This window comes from Silurus meridionalis, chromosome 4, assembly GCF_014805685.1.
Source record: "Silurus meridionalis isolate SWU-2019-XX chromosome 4, ASM1480568v1, whole genome shotgun sequence".
NCBI lineage: Eukaryota > Metazoa > Chordata > Actinopteri > Siluriformes > Siluridae > Silurus > Silurus meridionalis.
The window spans coordinates 23,753,775-23,774,681 of record NC_060887.1 but is presented as its reverse complement, the minus strand read 5'-3'; the positions used below and the strand labels follow the sequence as shown (position 1 = coordinate 23,774,681).

At 34.3% G+C, this 20,907-nt stretch overlaps 1 protein-coding gene across 6 annotated transcripts; it reads right to left on the bottom strand.

Annotated features, from left to right (window-relative positions):
- Positions 1 to 2,281: 2,281 nt before the first annotated feature.
- csf3r (colony stimulating factor 3 receptor (granulocyte)) lies at positions 2,282 to 16,937 on the bottom strand. 6 transcript variants are annotated; one of them, XM_046847963.1, is made up of 18 exons: positions 14,711 to 14,834; positions 12,893 to 12,987; positions 12,746 to 12,769; positions 12,567 to 12,642; positions 10,961 to 11,254; positions 10,156 to 10,291; positions 9,864 to 10,039; positions 9,545 to 9,705; positions 9,242 to 9,383; positions 7,178 to 7,257; positions 6,709 to 6,919; positions 6,393 to 6,581; positions 6,190 to 6,288; positions 5,827 to 5,973; positions 5,600 to 5,740; positions 5,412 to 5,505; positions 5,242 to 5,323; positions 2,282 to 4,613 (listed from the first exon to the last, which is right to left on the bottom strand). In XM_046847963.1, exons 4-18 carry the CDS (start codon positions 12,628 to 12,630, stop codon positions 4,131 to 4,133), a joined length of 2,499 nt encoding a protein of 832 aa, XP_046703919.1. In that variant the 5' UTR covers positions 12,631 to 12,642; positions 12,746 to 12,769; positions 12,893 to 12,987; positions 14,711 to 14,834; the 3' UTR covers positions 2,282 to 4,130. The 6 variants fall into 6 exon arrangements, with proteins under 6 accessions (XP_046703919.1, XP_046703913.1, XP_046703916.1 ...); XM_046847957.1 differs by having other exon boundaries at positions 12,893 to 12,972; XM_046847960.1 differs by lacking the exons at positions 12,746 to 12,769; positions 14,711 to 14,834 and adding an exon at positions 16,719 to 16,937 and having other exon boundaries at positions 12,893 to 12,972.
- Between the last annotated feature and the right edge of the window lie 3,970 nt (positions 16,938 to 20,907).

The following is a 20,907-nucleotide window of genomic DNA, read 5'->3' as shown; positions in this document are numbered from 1 at the left end:
TGCTATATAGAAACACAGTATAACATTCAACATCACAATGCAACAACTTCTTTTACTGCAGCTGATGCTGTGCCATATGCATCATCTCCAAATCCGAATTAGGTTTATTGGCTAAATGTGTTAACACACAAGGAATTTGGTTCCAGTTGTTGGTGACTCTCAACAGTACAGGCATAAATAACACTATACATTTAGCTTATAGACAAGACAATACAGAATATAAAAGACTATACAGACAATACAGATTAAATAAGACCACAATCTACACTATATGACAGATATATAACTAACTGTAACTGTTTTTACTGTTTTTCATAGTTCTGTTCCTGTCCTGTTTTGTTGTTGCTTTGAACCAGACGCTGATGAAGGTGTACAGGATGGATTCAATGACTGCAGTGTAAAACTGTATCAACAGCTCCTGTGGCAGACCATATTTCCTCAGTTGGCATAGATAGTACATCCTTTGCTGGGCCTTTTTCAGAATGGAGTTTATGTTGGACTCCCATTTCAGGTATTGGGAAATGGTGGCTCTCAGAAAATTGAAGGTCTCCACAGATGACACAGGGCTGTTGGATATTGTGAGGGGGAGTAGTGTTGAGGGGTGTTTCCTAAAGTCCACAATCATCTCCACAGTTTTGTTTGTGTTTAGCTCTAAGTTGTACTGATTGCATCATAGCTCCAGCCGCTCCACCTTCTGCAGATATGCAGACTCGTCACCATCTTGGATGGTGTCCAATGAGCATAGTTTCATCTGCACTCTAGCAAAAGCATTAATACTAACCTCATAAATTAACTCCTAGTTTTCTGTGCATTTCTTTGCATTTAGTTCTGGGCATTGTGGTTTTCCTGAGGATTTGTAATGAAGGAAATTCTGTGTTCTTTGTGCAAATTCTACAAGAAAGAAAATGCCAAAAGTATAAATGTTTCATTAAAAACCTTAACAACTGTTTTGTACTGGTTTTGGCTGATATTTCCTGATAATGTCCAGCTGTTCTTGAAAATTCTGTCTGGTAAATGTCCAACAAAATCAATTTCCTCTACACTGTCAGCCATTGTGGAATGAAAAGATTTTAAGCTTGTGCAGTTTGCTATCTGCGTGTGATTTGCGAACTCTGACTAGTGCACTCTCTGACTATATATATATATATATATATATATACACACACACTGGCAATTAGAGAAACAATTGAACATTTCTGAAATAATGTCATTTTCACTGCTAACCAGTTGAAGGAGTTTTTGTCCTGTCTATAACATGCTACCAGAACACTTTTTCCACAAAATAACTAAGGCATTTCCAAAAAAAAACATTATTTTGCAGAAAACACACTGATCAAAATTAGAGAACACTTTCAGATACCTCCCAGTTATTGGTGTTAATCTGGTACCTGGTGCTAATTTCCTTGATTATCTGTCAACCCCTATTAAACTGGCAGCCTAACTTTCAGTTTCACTGACGGTGATAATGGTGGGTCGTTCTAAAGTGACTGAAAGCCTCCTGCAGCAGGTTGTCCAGATGAAGGCCAAAGGGATGACCCTATCAGCCATAGCAAGACAAGTTGGTCGTTCCAAATCTGTGATTTCAAGAACATTGAATCTTTACAACATCCCAAACTTATTCAAGTCCACCAAGAAGGCTGGTTGTCCACGAAAGACAAATACAAGCGAGGACAGGATACTGCGGAGGATCTCAATGGGCAATCGTTTCCACACTGCAGCTGGAATTGCTCACCAGTTTATATATATATATATATATATATATATATATATATATATATATATATATATATATATATATATATATATATATATATAAATTGGGAATGTCAATCGATTAAAATGTAATATTTAATAACGATTAAGCGCAAAATTATTTTTATCTGTTATAAATGTTCCTTAAATTAAATAAAAATGAGCATGGACAAGTATTAATGCTTTATGCAATTGTATGTTTATTATTAAACTAAACTCAACATAGAGAATGAAGACAAAATATGTATTTATTATTATTATTATTATTATTATTATTATTATAATACTTATTCCCTATTCTCCATTCAAAAACCGGTGCTTGACCCCCACTTTATGCACCTTAAGTTATAAACCTAAAACATGCAGACACTAAGTTATTGTGAATATGTTTCATTACCAAAAATCTCAAAATGTAGTATTTTTCAATATTCAGATGGTAATCATTGGTAAACCTTAGAGGTTATATGAGTGGGGATAGGCTGGTCAAGTGACCGATATACTTGAAAAACACAACTCAACAATACACAACTCCTGTTTTTTGTTTAGTTTATTCATTATATTTATCTATTTTTTAAATCCAGAGTAGGTTATGTTTAAACTATCTGAATTAATTTTTATTATCTAGTATTTGTGACTATATAAGTAGCACTTTTACATAATCAGCATACAAAAAAAGGAACACAATAAAAAAATGTGAGCAAAATGAAAAAAACCCAAAAAGTAGAAATGCTAAATTAAGAGTGATTCAAACCCTGATAAAACTTAGAGTCAAATAAAATTAATTTTAAGAACAAAATTCCAGTAAGGCTCTACCTTATTTCATTGTTTAAACTGTGCTGTGGGCATGCCCTAACTTACAGTATCTGAATATCCAGTAATTTTTCTCTTGGTATTTTTAACTGAAATAGAAAAAATCAACAGTAACAACCACCAGATTTTCATCCTGACAAATTAGTAAACAAGAAGAATTGTGTCACACACAGATTAGGTTGGACACTGGAAGACAGGAAGTTTTAGTTTTCTTATCATTATGAAATATAAGAAAATAAAAACATTGAATGATAATAATAATAATTATAATATTATAAAGTTGTATCATTTCACTTGGCTTAACAACAAAATCATCAATAACAACAACAAAATATAAAGTATTATGACATCAGCATAAAAATGGAAAGTAATTCCATAAATGTAGATGTATCTCCCAAATGTAAATGCAAATGAAACCAGAAGAGACCCTAGTACAGAGCCTTGATGAGCACCAAATGTTACTTCATTAATTCATACAACATACACTTTCAAAAATTGTAATATTGACCATATCTTTTTTGGCTTGGTGAATGTTGTTAAATGGTTAAGAATTTGGGATACTGTTTGATTTATGAATTCAAGTTCAGTTTCCTCCGAATGTTCTCTGGTCAGCCACAAAGCCCTTAAACACTAACTGCTCAATTTGTATCATGCGCAATTATAAGTTGCTTTGAAGAAAGACAATCAGCCAAAAAAGTAAATGTACCGAGTCAACACTTTACAAGGACAGACAGCTAAATCTTTTCAGAGCCATTAGCTACTTCACAGCTGTAGCAGCTAAAAAAAAGTGCTGTTACTTATAATGCTTCAGAAATCAGAACAGAGAAATGGACATCAGAACAATAACACATTCTGTAAAGTTATTTCTTTGTCAATTCAAGAATTTTCAAGTAATAATAATAATAAAAATTTTACATCCAATAGCAAATTCTTCTACACATTACCATACTACTTCACTATTCATTAGGACCAGTGACTGTCAAGATTGAGTGAACTTGACATTTTTGTGGCAATTTGGAACAGAAAATGTGATTAAATCTTTCTTCACAAGAAAATGAAAGCACAGAGTAACCCAAACCCAATCAAGTATAACCTCTAAATCATGAAATGCCTTGTGTAAATTATGCCTTCATTTTGCAGCATGTCACAGTCGGCAAACTTAATTATGCTTCACTCAAAATTAATTTGGATTATTAAATCATTAGATTTACACATTTTATAGGTCAGTGCATGAACAGATTGAACTGCTGGCCAATAAAATCCATCATGTACAAAAGTGACAATGCTCTAACAGTGACAGTGTTTGTCTTTCTAACCAAATCTTACTCTTGTCATGTGTATATTATTCCCTCAGATATTACAATGTGAATAAGATGGTGGGTTTATTTATTGGTAATAGTTAATATTATACTTGCTAAGAGTAGGACCACAAGGTCACAGACTGCAGCAATATATGACTCTGTCTCAAAGGGAAAAAAAATTACAAAACAAAAGTCATAATATTTCACCGCTCCAAGCTGAGAAAGAAATTAACCATTGTATTATAGCTGTTTATGAACACATTGAATTTAAGACTTGCTGTTCATTTCCAAACACCTGAGCATAGGGAAATCCACCCAAAGTGAAGCATTTTCTTCTTTAACACTGAGATTCTTGTTAAAGGATGAAAAGTGGTGTACATCAGCAAGATTGACCTGGTTGGTAATTTTCTCATACTGACGAGGACTGGAAGGTTCTTCTTCTGCCAATAGTGGTTGTGTGGACTCTGAGCGCAGGTAGACCGGTGGAGAGACTGGCTGGCGTCGATATGGCTCAGCAAAGACAACTGTAGCATAAGGCACAGACTCACTTTGCTGCTCTAACTCAAATGATTCAGAATCATGGGATGGCTCATTGTGGCCAGCATCCACACTTTTGCCATTATATGGCCAATTGTTGATCTTGATGTTCTCGTCTCCTTTCAACATCTCTTTCTCAGGCAGACTCAGAATACTGATGTTAGAGAGATACACGATCATAGGGTCCTTGTCCTCTTTAAAGGGCTGCATGCACTTTGTGGGAAAAACAATCACAAATCATTATCTATATTACAGACATGTTGAATAACATTGATTAAATTGACTGTATGACAAGTAAGGAATAAAACAATTGGAGTGGTGTTAAAGGAAATTCAATCAGCATGGGATGTGTGATTCTTTTTTTAAAAGCCTACAGAGGGATTATTCAAATCCTTGTTAATGGCCAATTAACCATTTTTTAAAATGTATTAATAAATTACATGTAAGGCTTTTAACCATGTATAATTACATTTCATGATTTTTAAATGAGTTCCCATCACCTGTTTGCTGACACAAATGACTCCTTTTATAAATGTTTAAAGGATTAAAAGGATTGACAGGGATGAAACATTTCATGCATGATATTGTAGAAAAATAGTTATACTATAACAGAACTGGCAAAAAATATAGATTATCTTGACAAACTGCATAATAGGAACAAGCAATAACTTTCATATGTGGTTAAATAAAATTATTTGAGATATACAGTTACTATAAAATTGAGATATACAAGCAGTTTTGTAGTTTTTTCTTAATAACACCATGAAAAGAAATTAATGTAATAAAATAAAACAATTGCTACCCTATTCTGTATTGTTTACAAAAAACAAACTGGACATACTTCCAAAGAATCAGCTGTTGCCCACTTTTTAATATTGCTGTTGGCAGGGTCTGGAATCACTGGCCACAAATACTTCTTCATCCTTTAAGGAAAAATGGTGGAGTATTCTCAAATAAATTCTTGAAAATGATAAAATAACTAATCAATATGTTTTTTTTGTGCTGACTCACCACTTTTGTTTGATAAAACAGGTAAACACACCAAAGAAGAAAAGTGTCAATCCAACACATGCTGGAATGACAATCAGAACAATCTCGAAGGCATCTGAAAACAGAACAAAAGCAAAACACGAGGTTATTAACAGCCTTGTTATCATCTTGTAAAATAATATTCTAATAAAATATTTGTTAATCAATACCAATAGATGCAGTTTTCACTTTTACAATGGACCCATTCACACTGCCACCATTTGTGCTAGTCATCAGGAAGATTTCATAGACGGTGAAAGGATAGAGATCTTTGAGCACCACATGCCTGATTGTGCTCTCAGTGTCTTTAACTAGATGAGACGGACAAGAATTAGAGAAGGAAATTTTTTTTGCATTAAGCAAAAAGCAGTTGGAAATGAAATTTTAAATAGCAAACCTCCTGTGTTGTTTTTCTCATCTCTGTAGAAAATCTTATAGCCAGTAATGATTCCATTCCTCTGCTCCAGTGGGATTTCATCCCAGTAAAGTTCTATAAAAGTAGGTGTGATTTGTCCAGTGTCCAGTTTTGGAGAAGTGGAAGGGGCTGTGATCATGAAGAACAACCATGATAAGTGCAGCTCATTATTATGATTATGGCTATGATATTTAAAATTAGTAGTTGTGTCTGCTGCTAATGCTTGGAAAGAACACTAGAGGGAAGTCTTGTATCATTAGAAAAACTATATATTTCTCATAATGTTTCTGTCTTTTATCATTTTATCATTTAATAATTTGTATAATTCTTTTTATAAAAATGAACCTTTTTGTTTTGTGTATACCACACTGCTGTAGGGTCGACCAATACCACCGCCATACTTTGGATACACTGAAATTTCATAAGGCATATAAGGCTCAAGACCTAAAATAGAAAGTTACATTTCAGGTTAGCATTTCAGGTTAATAAACAACCATTCTTTGTGATTAAGAGAAACACCTGTATGATGCTTTGAATGTATACTGTACCGGATGCTACCATTCTGGTCTGATTTCTGTCAACAATTTCAAAAGAGACATGATTCTGTTTCATCCCACATAATGCTTTCCACTCCAGCACATATGCACTAATGACTGAGTTATCCGTGCTTTTCCAGTTGGCCATCAAAGACTCCTCAGATTGTGGAAGTACGTTAAAAAAAGAGACAGGATCCAGTCCTGAAAATCATATCAAATCAACAATGATTTATAATTAATACATTTGAAATCATTTGCTTCTTCTCTACATTATTATAATGAAAATGCTAGCTTGACAAAAAGCTCTCTGTCTAGAAGCTGTTCCTACCTCTTCGTCTGTACACTGCCACTTCAGTAGGGTGGGATTTCCCTGCTTCATTCAAGGTGGTTAGGTAGACCTTCTTGACCTTTGCATGTATCTGGAAAGAGCAGTGTTGCTGATCTGTGACACACACAGTTTCTTTCTTCTTTGTAAATTCTCCGATTAGTGATACAGTGTAAGATACATTCATGCTGTTGGGCCGAAACTGCAAAGATGGCTGAGAGAGTGCAAAGTTTTACATTAACATTAAGTAGAGAATTGTCAGAATAAAACTTAAGAATAAATACATTCAATATTTCAACTGTATTTAGTAATTTAGTAATGCCATAATGACACCACTAATACAGGAGACAATATCACTGTAGCTGCTAAAAACCTAAAGCAACTAAAAGTTGCTAAAAATTGATGCGTACAGAGAGTCTTTATTAGACAATCTCTCACAGCTTGTGAGGTGTTGTATTTGTTGAGTTCTCACCTTCCAAAACAGCTGTGCGGTTGGATTCCTGCTTTCTGGCTTCTGTAGCTTCAGCCATGTGACTAGCCGGCCAGTGGGAGCTGAAAAGAGAGCACTCGATTCAGCACATCAAGGCTCTTATTTGCACTGGTGATAAAGTAAAGCTTTTAGAGACTCTATAGCATAGGCCATTCTCATTGACACATACTGCACTCTAAATAATTTACAGTGTGCATAATATGTGCAAATTTGATAAGTCAAAAGAGAGATTTATAATTATATTATATAAGTTGTGGCCAATTTTGCGGATAGTTGATATGACAAACATTCATTTGTGGTGTTAAAACAGAACCTGGAATTGTTTAGCTCAACCTTAGTGCAGCTTTTGACACTATCCTCCTTGCTAAACTAGAGAATGTTGTTGGAATTAAGGGGAACAGCTCTCTCCTGGCTTAGGTCTGACTGAATACTAGCAGTTTGTTGATGTAAATGGTGTGTTCTCCATACTCTCTGAGGTAAAGTTTAGTGTTTCACAGGGATCTGTCTTAGGCCCACTGCTTTTCTCTTTTTATATGCTGCCTTTGGGTGAATATACATAAACATGGTATTCGCTTCCATTGCTATGCTGATGATACACAGTTGTATATTTCAGCAAAGCCAGATGAGAGAGATCAGCTTAATAACGTGAGGAGTGTGTAAAGGACATTAAACAGTGGAAGCTTGATTACTTCCTTCTGCTCAACTAGGATAAGACAGAAGTACTTTTTCTAGGACCACATGCAGCTAGAAGTTTGGTTTGAACTTTCCAATTATGTAGAATCTCTGGATGGTCTTTGTGTCTCAGTGTGTACAGCAGTCCAAAACCTTGGTGTGATTATTGTCCCTAGTCTTTCCTTTGAGGCTTATGTGAATAACATTACCAGGATCGCCTTCTTTCACCTTAGAAATATTGCTAAAATTAGAAATATAATGTTACAGGATGCAGAAAAAATAGTTCATGCTTTTGTTACATCCAGCTTTGACTACTGTAACACTTTACTGTCTGGGTGTTCGAAGTGCAAAAATAAGCTACAGTTAGTTCAAAATGCAGCAGCAAGAGTGTAAATTTGATCTAGACAATATAACCACATCACTCCTGTTTTAATCAGTCTACACTGGCTCCCTATCAAATCTCACAATGATCATAAAATAGCACTACTGACGTATAACGCACTTAACAGTCTCGCACCGCAGTATCTGAGTGAACTTTTTACAAAAGAAGTCTAACACCAAGGAAGTGCAAATGACCTTTTCGGTATAACATTAAAGCAACCTAGTATAAATGCAATATAGTTTTGTGATTAAATTAAACTTTCTCTCTTTTCTAATCTACTTGCATAGGAAGAAACTAAAACAATGCTATCAGTGATACTTCAAGAATTTGTGGTTTAAGGTTTGAAGGTTAGAAATAATTAATTTCCATTATTTAACTTAAAAAAATAAAAACCTAAACATGTTATGTGCTGCATTACAGATGTCAAAATGTAAAAATTGCTAGCCTATCCATTTTACCATGAACTACAGAGATGTGTTTGTTTAAGGCGATTAGAAGTTTTCCATAAATCAACTATTTTCATCAATCTGAATGTAAATTGTCTGTTTTAAATTTCAAATGGTATTTCTTCTTTCTTTTTTTTTTTCAAGCAACATGAATTTTAGTCCATGTTCTGGTAAAGCTTTCCAAACTTCATATTCATGATCAGTAGTGGATTTATCTGCCACATACTCAATGCAAGCTGGTCCTGGGTTAACACATCATATTTAGAAACTACTATATTTATTAATGAAATAAAATATGACATAAAAACTATGAAGTGTATACTGAGCAACATAATTTACCCCCAGCTACCATTGGAACATTGTACTTTCTACACTTTGGTAGTATTCTGGATAAAATGTCATTAAGTCCACACATCTGCTATACTTGCCAGGTAATTACATTAGCTACATGCTACTGTCAGGTAGCTGGCTTATTAGTGGATATACAGTATGCTACAAACAAATGATATAATGACTATAAAAAAAATACAAGTCAATTCTCAGTACCTTTCATGGGTGTAGTAGCCACGGTAGTGTTACTCCACTCGCTCCATGGGCTGCTCTGATACCTTACCCTCATCTGTGATTCGTAGCTCATGCCATGAAGCAGACCACACACCTTAACTTTCTTATCAGGTCTATAATTAAACTGTTGAAGAGTTAAATAAACATATCAGGCAAACATGTTGGCATTTTTAGACGATTGGAAGTGTTAAAATATGGAAAAGTTTATTGCATGGAATCAATGTGGAGTAATTTTAAAAAGCCAAAACTGTGTGTAAGTAGTTTTATAGAGTAAAGATTTGTAACCTTTTCTTCACTGAAAATCTTGTTATTCACAGGTTTAAATTTGATCTCTATATTTAATGTCTTTTTTATCCACTTCTGAGTAGGTGAGAGACTCCATTTGTATTCAAGGCATCCAAATGTTTGTGTTCCAACCCCTTGAATCACAGGAGCATCCAGCTTAGCTATAAGCAAAACACAGAGAATGAAACAACATAAAATTAATTCTAGGCTAAATGTTTTTTTGATCTATTTTACACAGAATTCCCCTTGTAACTTGTTCAAAACTGTCCCGTGCCTTGTTTTTGTTCATTTGTGTAGTGCACAGAAGATAATTTCTAACCTGTTATCATTGGATCCATCACTAGGAGTTTGGATGTGGTCTGACCAAGGGCATTCATTGCTACCACATAAACTTGCATTTCATAAAACAAAGTAAAGCCAAAACGTGGAACCCTGAAGAAATTCTCATCAGGTGGTGGAACAAAGGCGAACCGTTGCAATTTATTTGATACATCTCTAAATAAAACAGACATGTATCATCTGTCAGTGATAGCATTCAAACAAATCAGTGTACTATATATTATAATCAATAGCACATTTAGTAATTAGAATTGAGTACTTTATATAGCTACCTGAATTCTGTGTACAAGGTGTAATTTGTTGGAATGTCAGAAGTTTTTTTACCATGGAGCCAAGTGCACTCCAGAGTTGTAGGGGATTCATTTAGATTTATTAAGCAAGTCAAGTTCTGTGGGACGGATGGAGGATCTTCAAAAATAAACAGGATTATAAACAGAAATGAGACACCTTATTAAATTACACCACACAACTAAATTGTGGTGCAAAAGTGCATCATAAAATGAATATGAAGTTTCTATACCAATTTGAATATCAGCTTAATATTTAGTTAAATGGATAGTAGAATGGTAAAATACATTTTCAAAAAGATTGCTATTTGTAAAATAAAGTTTTTTTTAACCAAAAGTGTGTGTTCTCAGTTTATGTTTAACTCAGTATAGGCCACATAAGTAAGTAGGGGAGAGTTGGTACAATAGTAACACAACTGTAACCCTATTGTATTGTCAATATTATAATATTCCAATATGCACACATGCATCTTACACTACTTTTAAGAGCATATTCATCACTTTTCGGCATCTGTCTGAAAAGCATGCTGGAAATATTTGTGCCTTATTGGTTTACAAAGATAAATTATAAAATTATTAATTATAATAATTTTTCCATTACATGCTCAAAAATTAAACTCAGTTCATATATGCAAAAAAAACCACAATTGTAACAATTGTAATATGTAAACCCTGTGTAATTTAGCTTCAATTAAATATTTTTTAAAAAGTTATCATTGTACCATCTCTCCCTAATATAATGCATAAACAAATAATATATGTATATATAGCACAAAGTAAAAGTCCTTACACCCTGCTCTGATCTCCACGGCGCCCACAATGTTGCAGGTATCATAATCGCAGACAAAACATTCCAGCACATTTTGCATGTCAGTAAGGTTGGTTATGTAGACGTCATATACATTCTTCTGACTGGCATTACTACGGTGGATAAACTGAGCGTTTCTTTTCCATTTAATAAAATAACCTGAGGTTTGTGTTAGTGTACACTCTTTTTTGATGTAACAGGAAGCACTGACTGCTGAGCCAAGAGGAACCACTGTTGATGAGCTGTTTACCTCAGCACATGGTGATGCTCTGACATCTTTAGGGAATAAGATACACAAAAGGCACATATGAGACATTTTCGCAAGTAGATACATATATTATACAAAGAGTACTAACACTGTGGTCGCATAATATCCATATTAAAAAGATATGAAAGTGAAAATCATGCAATAACAATAAAATTCCCACACCAGACCTTGTGAAACACAGCATTGCAATCCTACTTCTCAACAACTGGGCTATTTCAAAACTCATGGTGAAATAGGTCAGCGCAATCTTGTGAAAGCATCTTTCAGTTTACCAGCTAGACTAGACAAATTATATTAATCAGCAGTATGGTTAACATTTGAGGAGCAACCAGGAAGGGGCTAGTTGCTACCGCTAGGTATTTAACGTTTAAGATTTTCAACTTTTAATTTCACTGCAAGATGTGTCCGGTATACAGTAATCCCCCGTTTATCGTGGTGGTTACGTTCTAAAACCACCCGAGATAAACGAAAAACCGCGATAAATGGACGCCACTCCAAAAATGCCATTTTATGTATACACCAATACTGTACTGTATTAACATTTTACTTCATTTTATAATAAATAATTATATATTAATGAATAAATTTTATTATATCAACCTATAACGCCATAAAAACTATTCCCTATAAGTTTTTTGGTCCATTATGCTATCCGCGAGAGACCGGGAAAATCAGCTAAACAAAGTTACGTGGCAAATGCAATTCCGCAATGAACCGGGGGCGCAAGATTCGAACCACAGTAAAGCGGGTGATTACTGTATAACTATGTTTGTGACAAATAAAAAATATTCAATCTTGAATCCATAGCGCTAGTGTTAGCCGCTAGCCACTTCCTGGTTAGCGGCTAACGCTATTGCTATTGATTCTGTAGCATTTTATTTCCAGCTTTAGAAATGTATTTTAAAAAAAGAAAATTCTGACAATTCCACATATAAAGGTGAATGAATGAAGGATGGAAGGAATAAAGACATTTGTTAAAGTGTGCTGAAATAAGCAGAACAGTTACGTAGATCATATCTTTAAAAAATTAAATATTAAATGTAAAACCCAAACACACACATACGCACACATGCACGCACGCACGCACGCACGCACACGCACACACACACACACACACACACACACACACACACACACACTTACATACACATCTGTATTACCCAAATTTAATTGAATAAATGTAAACTATTTAATTCATTTAATCCATTTATTTAACTTTTATTTCATCAATCAAATTGGTTTTAATTGTTTGAATAAAATGCTTTCTGGAACAAAGCTTATAGCCCACTGACTTCAAATGTATTAAAAAACCTCTCTTACTTTTTGTGAACAAATACAGAATAGTCCAGAGCACAGCATGTACTGTGGTCCATTGCAGAGACATGATGGAAGGAATCTGTAAGACATCCAAAAAAAAAATTGGTGTCATTTACTATATTCTCTACATTATCTTCATTGCTTTACGTTAAAGATTTAAATCCTTCATAAACTTGACCCACCTGTCTGAGGAGTGATGCATTAGACTTTAAAAGAGAAAAGTTGATTTAATGAGGCACAGCTACTGAAGTAGAAAAGTTATTATCTGTCTACTAGCTAAAACCCTGATGGATAATGAATAGAACATGAATACAAAAATATGCACATACCTTTGAACGAGTTTCTTAGGACATGTTAGCATGTAAGTAGGATTCATTTGCTTCCATTTCTGTTAGACAGGGTGATCTTTCTAAAACAAAAAAGACTACACAAAATTAGACTTACTAGCTTTCTTTTCTTCAACGTGTTTCTTCTTCTCTATCGGCTGTTTTGTGGTGTACCGTTAGCTCTATCCTGAGTCACAGGGGCCAATGTCAGGAAATGTCAGCTTGTTGTGCAACATATTGCGACCCTCTCTTACAGTCTGCTGTCTTTTCTCCCTCATTAGTTTTGCTTATTTGTGTAATATAACTTATTTTATTATAAAATAACTAAATGAAATACTGAATAATGCCACTTGACATAATGGTAAAGAAGTCAATCACACATCATAAAGCCAGGTAAAATAATCATTTCATTTATTTTCAACCCCCAGCAAGGTACAACTGGTGGACTGTAGCTCACATAAGCCCGATGGTAGTCAGATAATGCGTTCTTTCTCTGGTTGTGTTTGTATGCATGTGTGAATGTTAAAAAGATACAGACTATTGAAGTTACACTCAATTCTTTTCTTATCACTGGCTCCCATAAAGGCCTTCACTTCTCAGCACTCGCTTTACAGAGAATTCACCAATTGCAGGGGCTAATTGCCTCTGGCTCCTAAATGTGCTTTTTAGCCATCTGAGGAGAAAGCAGCTATTATATTTGTAGTAATTTATATATTTTTTTTAATGACTGCCTGGCATCTTGCTCCAGCACAATGATTTAATGTGCTTGCGAACACAAATGAGACTGCCAATTTCTCATTTTCCATTAAAAAAAAACACAGTGTTGCTTATGTTTTTTTCTCTCTCAATTTGCCTGCACGCATTTATTAATAATGTGAATATGGCAAAACATAACAAATGACTTACATATAGCTGCACTGTTTTTTGCGTCTCTGTTGCCACAAATTGATTTATTTGTTTCCATTAAATGTGTTCGGTGAAAATAAGAAGTAATACAGTCAGATTTCGAAGTTGTTTAGTAACTGCCTAGTGATTTTAACTAGTGAGGTTTTACGTATTTCTTTTTTATTCTCTGCTCCACCACACTGGAAGTAATGTGTTATCTGTTACTCTTACTGCTGGCCCAAATGTCTTAGAACACTGTGTACTTGATTAAGAAATAATCTTACAGGAAACACTCTCTTGTTATCACACTTCTCTTTTTTTTCTATTTTTTCGATTATTTGCTTTCTTTTCTTTTTTTTTCTTTTTTTGATTTTTTCCTTTCCTTTTCTTTTCTTTTTCTTGCATTGCTTTTCATATTAGTTTTGAAAACTAAAAACCCCCAAAACAGATTCAGACAATTTTGCAATCTGTGTATGCCATTGTGCAATAACTGAAGAAGACAAAGTAAAAAGAAGAACTACGTTTGAAAAACTAAATCTCTCACATCCGCCTTGGCAACTTAAATTGTTGAAACTGTTACATATAAAATACCTTTACAATGATAAATCTAGTTAATAATGTAGTTCTAATAAATAATATAGATGTTATGTTAAAAATTGGTTTTAAAATTCAACCAATAACTTGTGACACAAAAATATAAAAAAAATACAGTACAAAGCACTTAATACCATGATTTAAATGAATTGTAAAATGCCATATATGGTGTGTTAAAAAACAAAACAAACCAACAAAAAGAGGTATAGAATATGTAAATAATCCCGCATTTGTATTAAGTTGGAATTGCTGAAAATAACTCTTTTTTTTTTCTTCTTTAAAAAACTGGTTTCATACAAGACATATAGAGATATAGAAATGTAATCACAAAAGAACACTCACCACATAAGGCGGCAAGGACTGGGAGCTTTTATAGTCTCTTAGAACATACAGATGCTATCAGACTAATTTGATTGCACTTTGTAATCTCTGTTTGTGCCAGACTAGTGTAGTTGAATGGTTGCACATTTATCAAGAGAGATCACATGATTTTAGGAAAAAAAGGAGAACCAAATCCTTAAAATGACTCACAGAGATTGAATCACACACACACACACACACACACACACACACACACACACACACACACACACACACACACACACACAACCATCCCCCCTCCAAACATGAATCTATCTATCTATCTATCTATCTATCTATCTATCTATCTATCTATCTATCTATCTATCTATCTATCTATCTATCTATCCCCACCCCCCCCCCTCTCTCTCTCTCTCTCTCTCTCTCTCTCTATATATATATATTATATATATATAATCCGTTCTCTGATTGCTTGGTCAGAGGGAAACTATTACAGCCAAAATATAAAAAGAAGGAAATATATAGTTTTTAGATTTAAAAAGATTTTTTATAGGCATTGTAACTAATTTTATTAATATTTGTATACTATTGTTGGTGTTTAGAATTAATCATTTTGTTGCCTTGAATTATTTTGTTGCATAGCTCTGTGTAACTATATGTATTTTTATTAAATGCTTAATATTCATTTGAATTTAATAAAACAATTTGCTTTACAATGCCACACAATACTTTTCTCTAGTTTACAAAGCAAAAAAGCAAAGCAAATTCTTGTCTTGTATGTTTACAAATACAAAAGTGGGAAATTAATATCCATTACCCAAACAAGGCTAAATATATAGCATTTCTGAGTGATTCACCATTTTATATGTAAGATAAAATAAAGTAGTATATAAAATATAGTATATAAAATAAGTAGCACAAAAAGTGACATCTTAAAATTAAACATATAGGATGTATAGTATAGTAAAATATAGTGTGTACATGTCACTGGCCATTTTATTAGAAAAAAATGCTAATTCCTGCAACCATTCTTGCAAGTGGCAGCAGAGCAATGCATCAAATTATGCAGATACAGGTCAAGTGCTTCAGTTCATGTTAATCAAGTGTGAAAACTGAGAAAATTTGATCTCACTGATTGGTTGTTGTTCCTAAACAGGACTGTGGTGAGTATGTCAGAAATTATCTCCTGGGATATTCACACACTGTTTTATTCACAGTCTGTAAAGGTTAGGCAGAATGGTAAAAAAAATAAACCAATAAGACAATTCTGATGGAAAAAATGCTGTGTTAATGAGAAAGGTCAGACTGGTTCATGCTGACAGAAAATCTGAAACTCATCACAACACTAGTTAGCAGAAAAGCATCTCAGAATTTGCAACATGGCAAAACTTGAGGAGGATGGGCCACAACAGCAGAAAACCCTATCTGGTTTCACTCTTTTCAGCTTAGAACATCTTATGATTATTATGATTAATATAGAACATCACAATCTTATGCTGCAGTGGGCACAAGTTCACTGAAACTGGTCAGTGGACAATTGGAAAAGCATTAATAGCACTTTTATAATTTTGCTAGTGTTATGACAAGAGACAATGTTTCCAATCAGCCATTGCACCTTAATAGGTCACATCAAATAATCTCTGCACCTGTTTAAAACTTTGGATTAATCAAGGTTAATCAGGCTCACCATGCAGTAATTGTCTTACGTTTATCTTTTCATGAACTTTGTTTGTGAGGACTTACCCGACTTATTCCACCTCCATTACCACCACTATCACGTCGCGATTATAGAAACCATCAATACTATACAAAAACACATATAACAACACGTGGCATTACAGAGAAAGAGGCATTTCGCATATGAAGGGTGAATACCATTTTACTAAAACAAGAAACCTAGTTAAGACTCCTAACCTCTACACTACAACCGCAACTGTGTCACGTACATCATCTGGAGCAGTTCAGAATCAATATTTGTCGAATAACATTACAAAAACATAAAAATGTAAATAAAATACAACCCACTCACCAGAGATGAATACTCATAATTTCCACCGCTCCTCAGAGGCTGTAAGCCAGTGGTACCACTCGTATTCACTGGTCTGGAAGTGGAGAATAAACCCTTTCCCAGGCTGAGACAAGCTAGATAGCTTAAGGGTTGGCCGACCTCTCCTTTTGATGCCTAGCTTTTTTGGAAAATTTATTTTTAAGTATGTCCACGACCAAATCAATTTCTCTTCCTCTGTAGATGTAAAAAAAGTCTAACTCTGATGTATTAATGTGTGCAGAGCTACACACGTGTTTTGCCAGTCGAACCTGGCTGTTCAGTTTCCCTCTGACCAACCAATCAGAAAAAAATGCTGACGCTGTTCTGGACCAGCTAGCTGCTCTGTGAGGCGAATTTAAAATCTGATTTGTTGAAGAAACAGAGCTATTTATTTAAGAGACAGTGGTAAAAAAGGCCTGCATTCATTATTTGATTTGGTTAACATGAAAAAAATATATATACATATATGCCTAATTTATATACAATTCTTACCAGCACACCACTAGGGATCAGGAGTTCATTGTTCATCATTTTCTGCAACACCATTTCAATTATATTTTACCTACATGGTCTCAGAAGGTTCTAAGGTTACATTCCATGCCAGGCCTCTTATGAACACTACCTTTGCAAGAAGAAATTGGCAAAGCTATGCAAAAAAAAAACCCCAAAAACAGGAAATGTTGCAAGCATTAGGATCTGTGGTTAAGGACACTAGGGTGTAGGAGCACAAAAAGTGAGTTCTGTTAAACGGAATCATACTCTGTGAAATGTGTTAAATGTTCCTTTATCCTCCAGGGTATCACATCCCACTTGTTAAATTATGCTTATTAGCTCATTAAATTAGAAAAATTTTCTATTGTGAGGTGTTTAAATTCGTGTCCTCCGATTCAGCATTTTATCCACTATATTTTCACTCTGACATTCTGAAACACAACAGCTAATTGGAAAACTGTAACTAAAAAATACATAAAATAAAATGACTAAAGTCCCACTGCTGAAGGGGAACAGAAAAGGAGACTATATGCTAATACAAGTACATTGTCTGATTAGGGTAACACTGACACATTCTCTGCCATCTCTGTGCTAATCAGCATTAATTAATTTAATATACTGCATACTTTGTGAACTTGGAGCCTGCAGCTTATCCAGCAACTTGAGCATATTTATCCTTGTATTAAAATTAACTTTTTTATTCTTTCATAAATTTAGAGGTGTCAACCTATTCAAACAAAACCATTGGCTAGCATTCATAATAATTTACTTAATAGAAATTCACTGCATGACTCTTTTGGATTGTGATTGCTAATTCAAAATAATTTTTAATAGCTTGAGATCCAATAAACCGACTTCACAAACTTCATTATTCTTCAATCACCATGTGCTGAAGTTTAATAGACTTAAATTAAACCTCTGTTTATAGAACTTTACTACTTAGATATAACCCCATCCAGGATAAAGCACACCCTTAGGTCTAGTTTCACTTAAAGAAATTACCAGTAGAGCTACTTGAAAACCCATAAAGTGCTGGATCCGCCGGCAAAACTATATTAGGCAATAGGGCGATGGCACTGTACACTTTACATCTGTCTTAAGGGCAGTGAAGCAAGATGGCTTGGACCCACAGTCCTCCTCCTTACAAGCATCCAATGTAGTCCTATCTAGTACCTGTCACAGGCAGGCTGCAAAATTGAATTGACTATTGATTTCCTTCTTACCACAGGTCAGTAGCACTAGCTGGGAGGTTAGCAGAAGGCAATCTAAATTATATATCTCCCCCTTTTTAACCTTTTTACTAAGAGACATCTGTGTGGGAGGGGAGAAATTGTGAGGAATATAGAAAATGACTATAGGTCTGTCTGTAAAACAAAACAAGGGTTTAAGGACTGTTTATATTTATAGTGTGCTATCATTTGATCACTGTTATTACTGACTCAACATCAGAATGTAGCTCAGTAGTTAATGGACCTAACTAGACCATGGTGATGGATAGAAATAGCTCAGGTATACGGGCAAATTTGCAATCTGCATGCCTGCACGTGTTTGACCTTCCCAATTTGCCATCATGCTGCTCTGGTTAGAATGCTTATTGTTTTATTTTGTGCGTACACTATTTTAATAATTTAAAATGCATTATTATTATTATGGATAGTTTTATTACTTAGAGATTATTCACATGCCAATAGAATCCAAAAGAAGATTTGTTATGACACACATTTCTCATTTGTCAGCCAAAGTATTATTAATAATAATAATAATAATAATAATAATAAAAGTTAAAGTGCTTGTGAAAGGTTTATTGTAATAAGAAATATATAGAATAAACCCTAACCAATACCTAAATAAAATAATGCACATCCAGTGTCACACACATTCTGTCTATTGGTAATAATGTTTACAATGATAAATGTTTAAAGTTATTGCAAGATTAGTAAAACCTAGCTAGATCCCTACTTCCCTATTAAATGTACCTAAAAGTCCACTTGCTCACAATGAGTATCCCAGGTACACTTCCTCAATGCATTCAGCTTGGTAATATATTCTGTTCTTTCCATTTATAGTACTCTTCTACACAACCATCATTTCAATAAATGATGAATGGCCATATTCACTCTTTTAGGAAAGCATAGTTAATTGCCTCACTTTGTTCTGTCACTTACTATTCCATTTGTGCTAGTGAAAGGTATTTAAAATCAACTCCCTTTTCAGTGAGATTGATTTATGAGCCACTCTGTATAACTGTGCTCATCCTGTGGTTCCAGCTTTGAAAAGCTCTTTTAGGCACAGATGAAAGTTTGAAGTAACATGAGGTCTATACATGGAGAGAAAAGGAAAGGCCTGCTTTAATTAATCAAAACTCCAAGTAACAGTAAAGTGTTTTACTTGAGCTTTAGAAAATGTAGATGCAACAGTAACTGCATCTCTATCCATTAGTTTTTATATATGCATAGTTTTTAAACTTTATCCACCTCTCGTTATTAGTATTTACATTTGTGGCATTTAGAAGACGCCCAGAGTGACGTACAAAAGTGCTTTAAGTCACTAGCAATGAATAAATCTACACTGGTACGCTATATAACAAACTTAAGATAAACCAGACCACAACTCTTGATTTTTACAAAGCAAACTTGGAAAGTGCTAAATTAAGTGTTTCAGGAAGAGGTAGGTCTTCAACCGTCGCTTAATGATAGCCAGGGACTCCGCTGTTTGGACATCTAGGGGAAGTTCATTCCACCACCTCGGTGCAAGAACAGAGAAGAGCCTTGAAGTATACTTACCTCTCATTCTGAGACAAGGTGGTACCAGTTGAGCAGTGCTGGGGGATCTCAGACAGCATGGTGCAATGCGAGATGTGATGAGGTCTCTGAGGTTAGATGGTGTTAGACCATTTTTGGCCTTGTAGGCAAGCATGTAGGCAGAAGTTAACATACTGAATATTTTAAAACCCCGATTTTCAGTGTGCTCTCAGACTTTGTATATATTATTTAATCAATCATTCATATGGCAGCAGCATAATTCATAAAATTATGCAGATACTGGTCAAGACCATCAGTTTACATCAATTATCAGAATGAAGAAAAGTGCAATATGTGTTTAACACACAACACTCTCTAAAGTTAACATAGAATGGCGCAAAAAAAACTAAACAACAACAATAAAATTTATTAAAATAAACAACATTAAGTGTATGACTGTTGTAGCTGGAAATGCTTATTTTATTGTTATTTAAAACAGCTCACAATAGATCTGTGGTAAACTGAAACGCATCGCACCGTGACAAAACTTGAGGTAGATAGGCTATAACAGAATAAGAGCATACTGGCTACAGTCATTTTCCATGTCCATCCACCTCTTCTTTTTCCCTATGTGGGAAAAATAAGTACATTCTTTCCTATTTCCAAAATTGTTAAAATAGTAATTACCAGCTAGTAAATAAAATGCACAATATTGTTTCTAATAAAATTCACAAGATTAGTTAATCATCATAAAATGTGATTATAAAAGCAGATCTTTTGGTAGTCTTGTGCTATGGAGCACTTGGGTATGTGTCTACATCATGCAGAGATGAAAGGACACAGCCATGCAAATTGTTGATGGTCAATCTGGGAAGGGTTATAAGGCCACAAAACAATTTTAAATGTACTATTCTACAAGCCTTAACAGACAGCTTAAC

Bases quoted from the DNA above. Each gene is read 5' to 3' on its own strand.
- csf3r (XM_046847960.1), bottom strand. From the start codon at position 12,630: ATGTCTCTGCAATGGACCACAGTACATGCTGTGCTCTGGACTATTCTG. The intron at 7,258-9,241 runs GTACTGAGAATT...CTCTCTTTTCAG, and splicing joins GGCTACTACACCCATGAAAG to CTCCCACTGGCCGGCTAGTC. The intron at 5,506-5,599 runs GTATTGATTAAC...TTCTGTTTTCAG, and splicing joins AGTGAAAACTGCATCTATTG to ATGCCTTCGAGATTGTTCTG.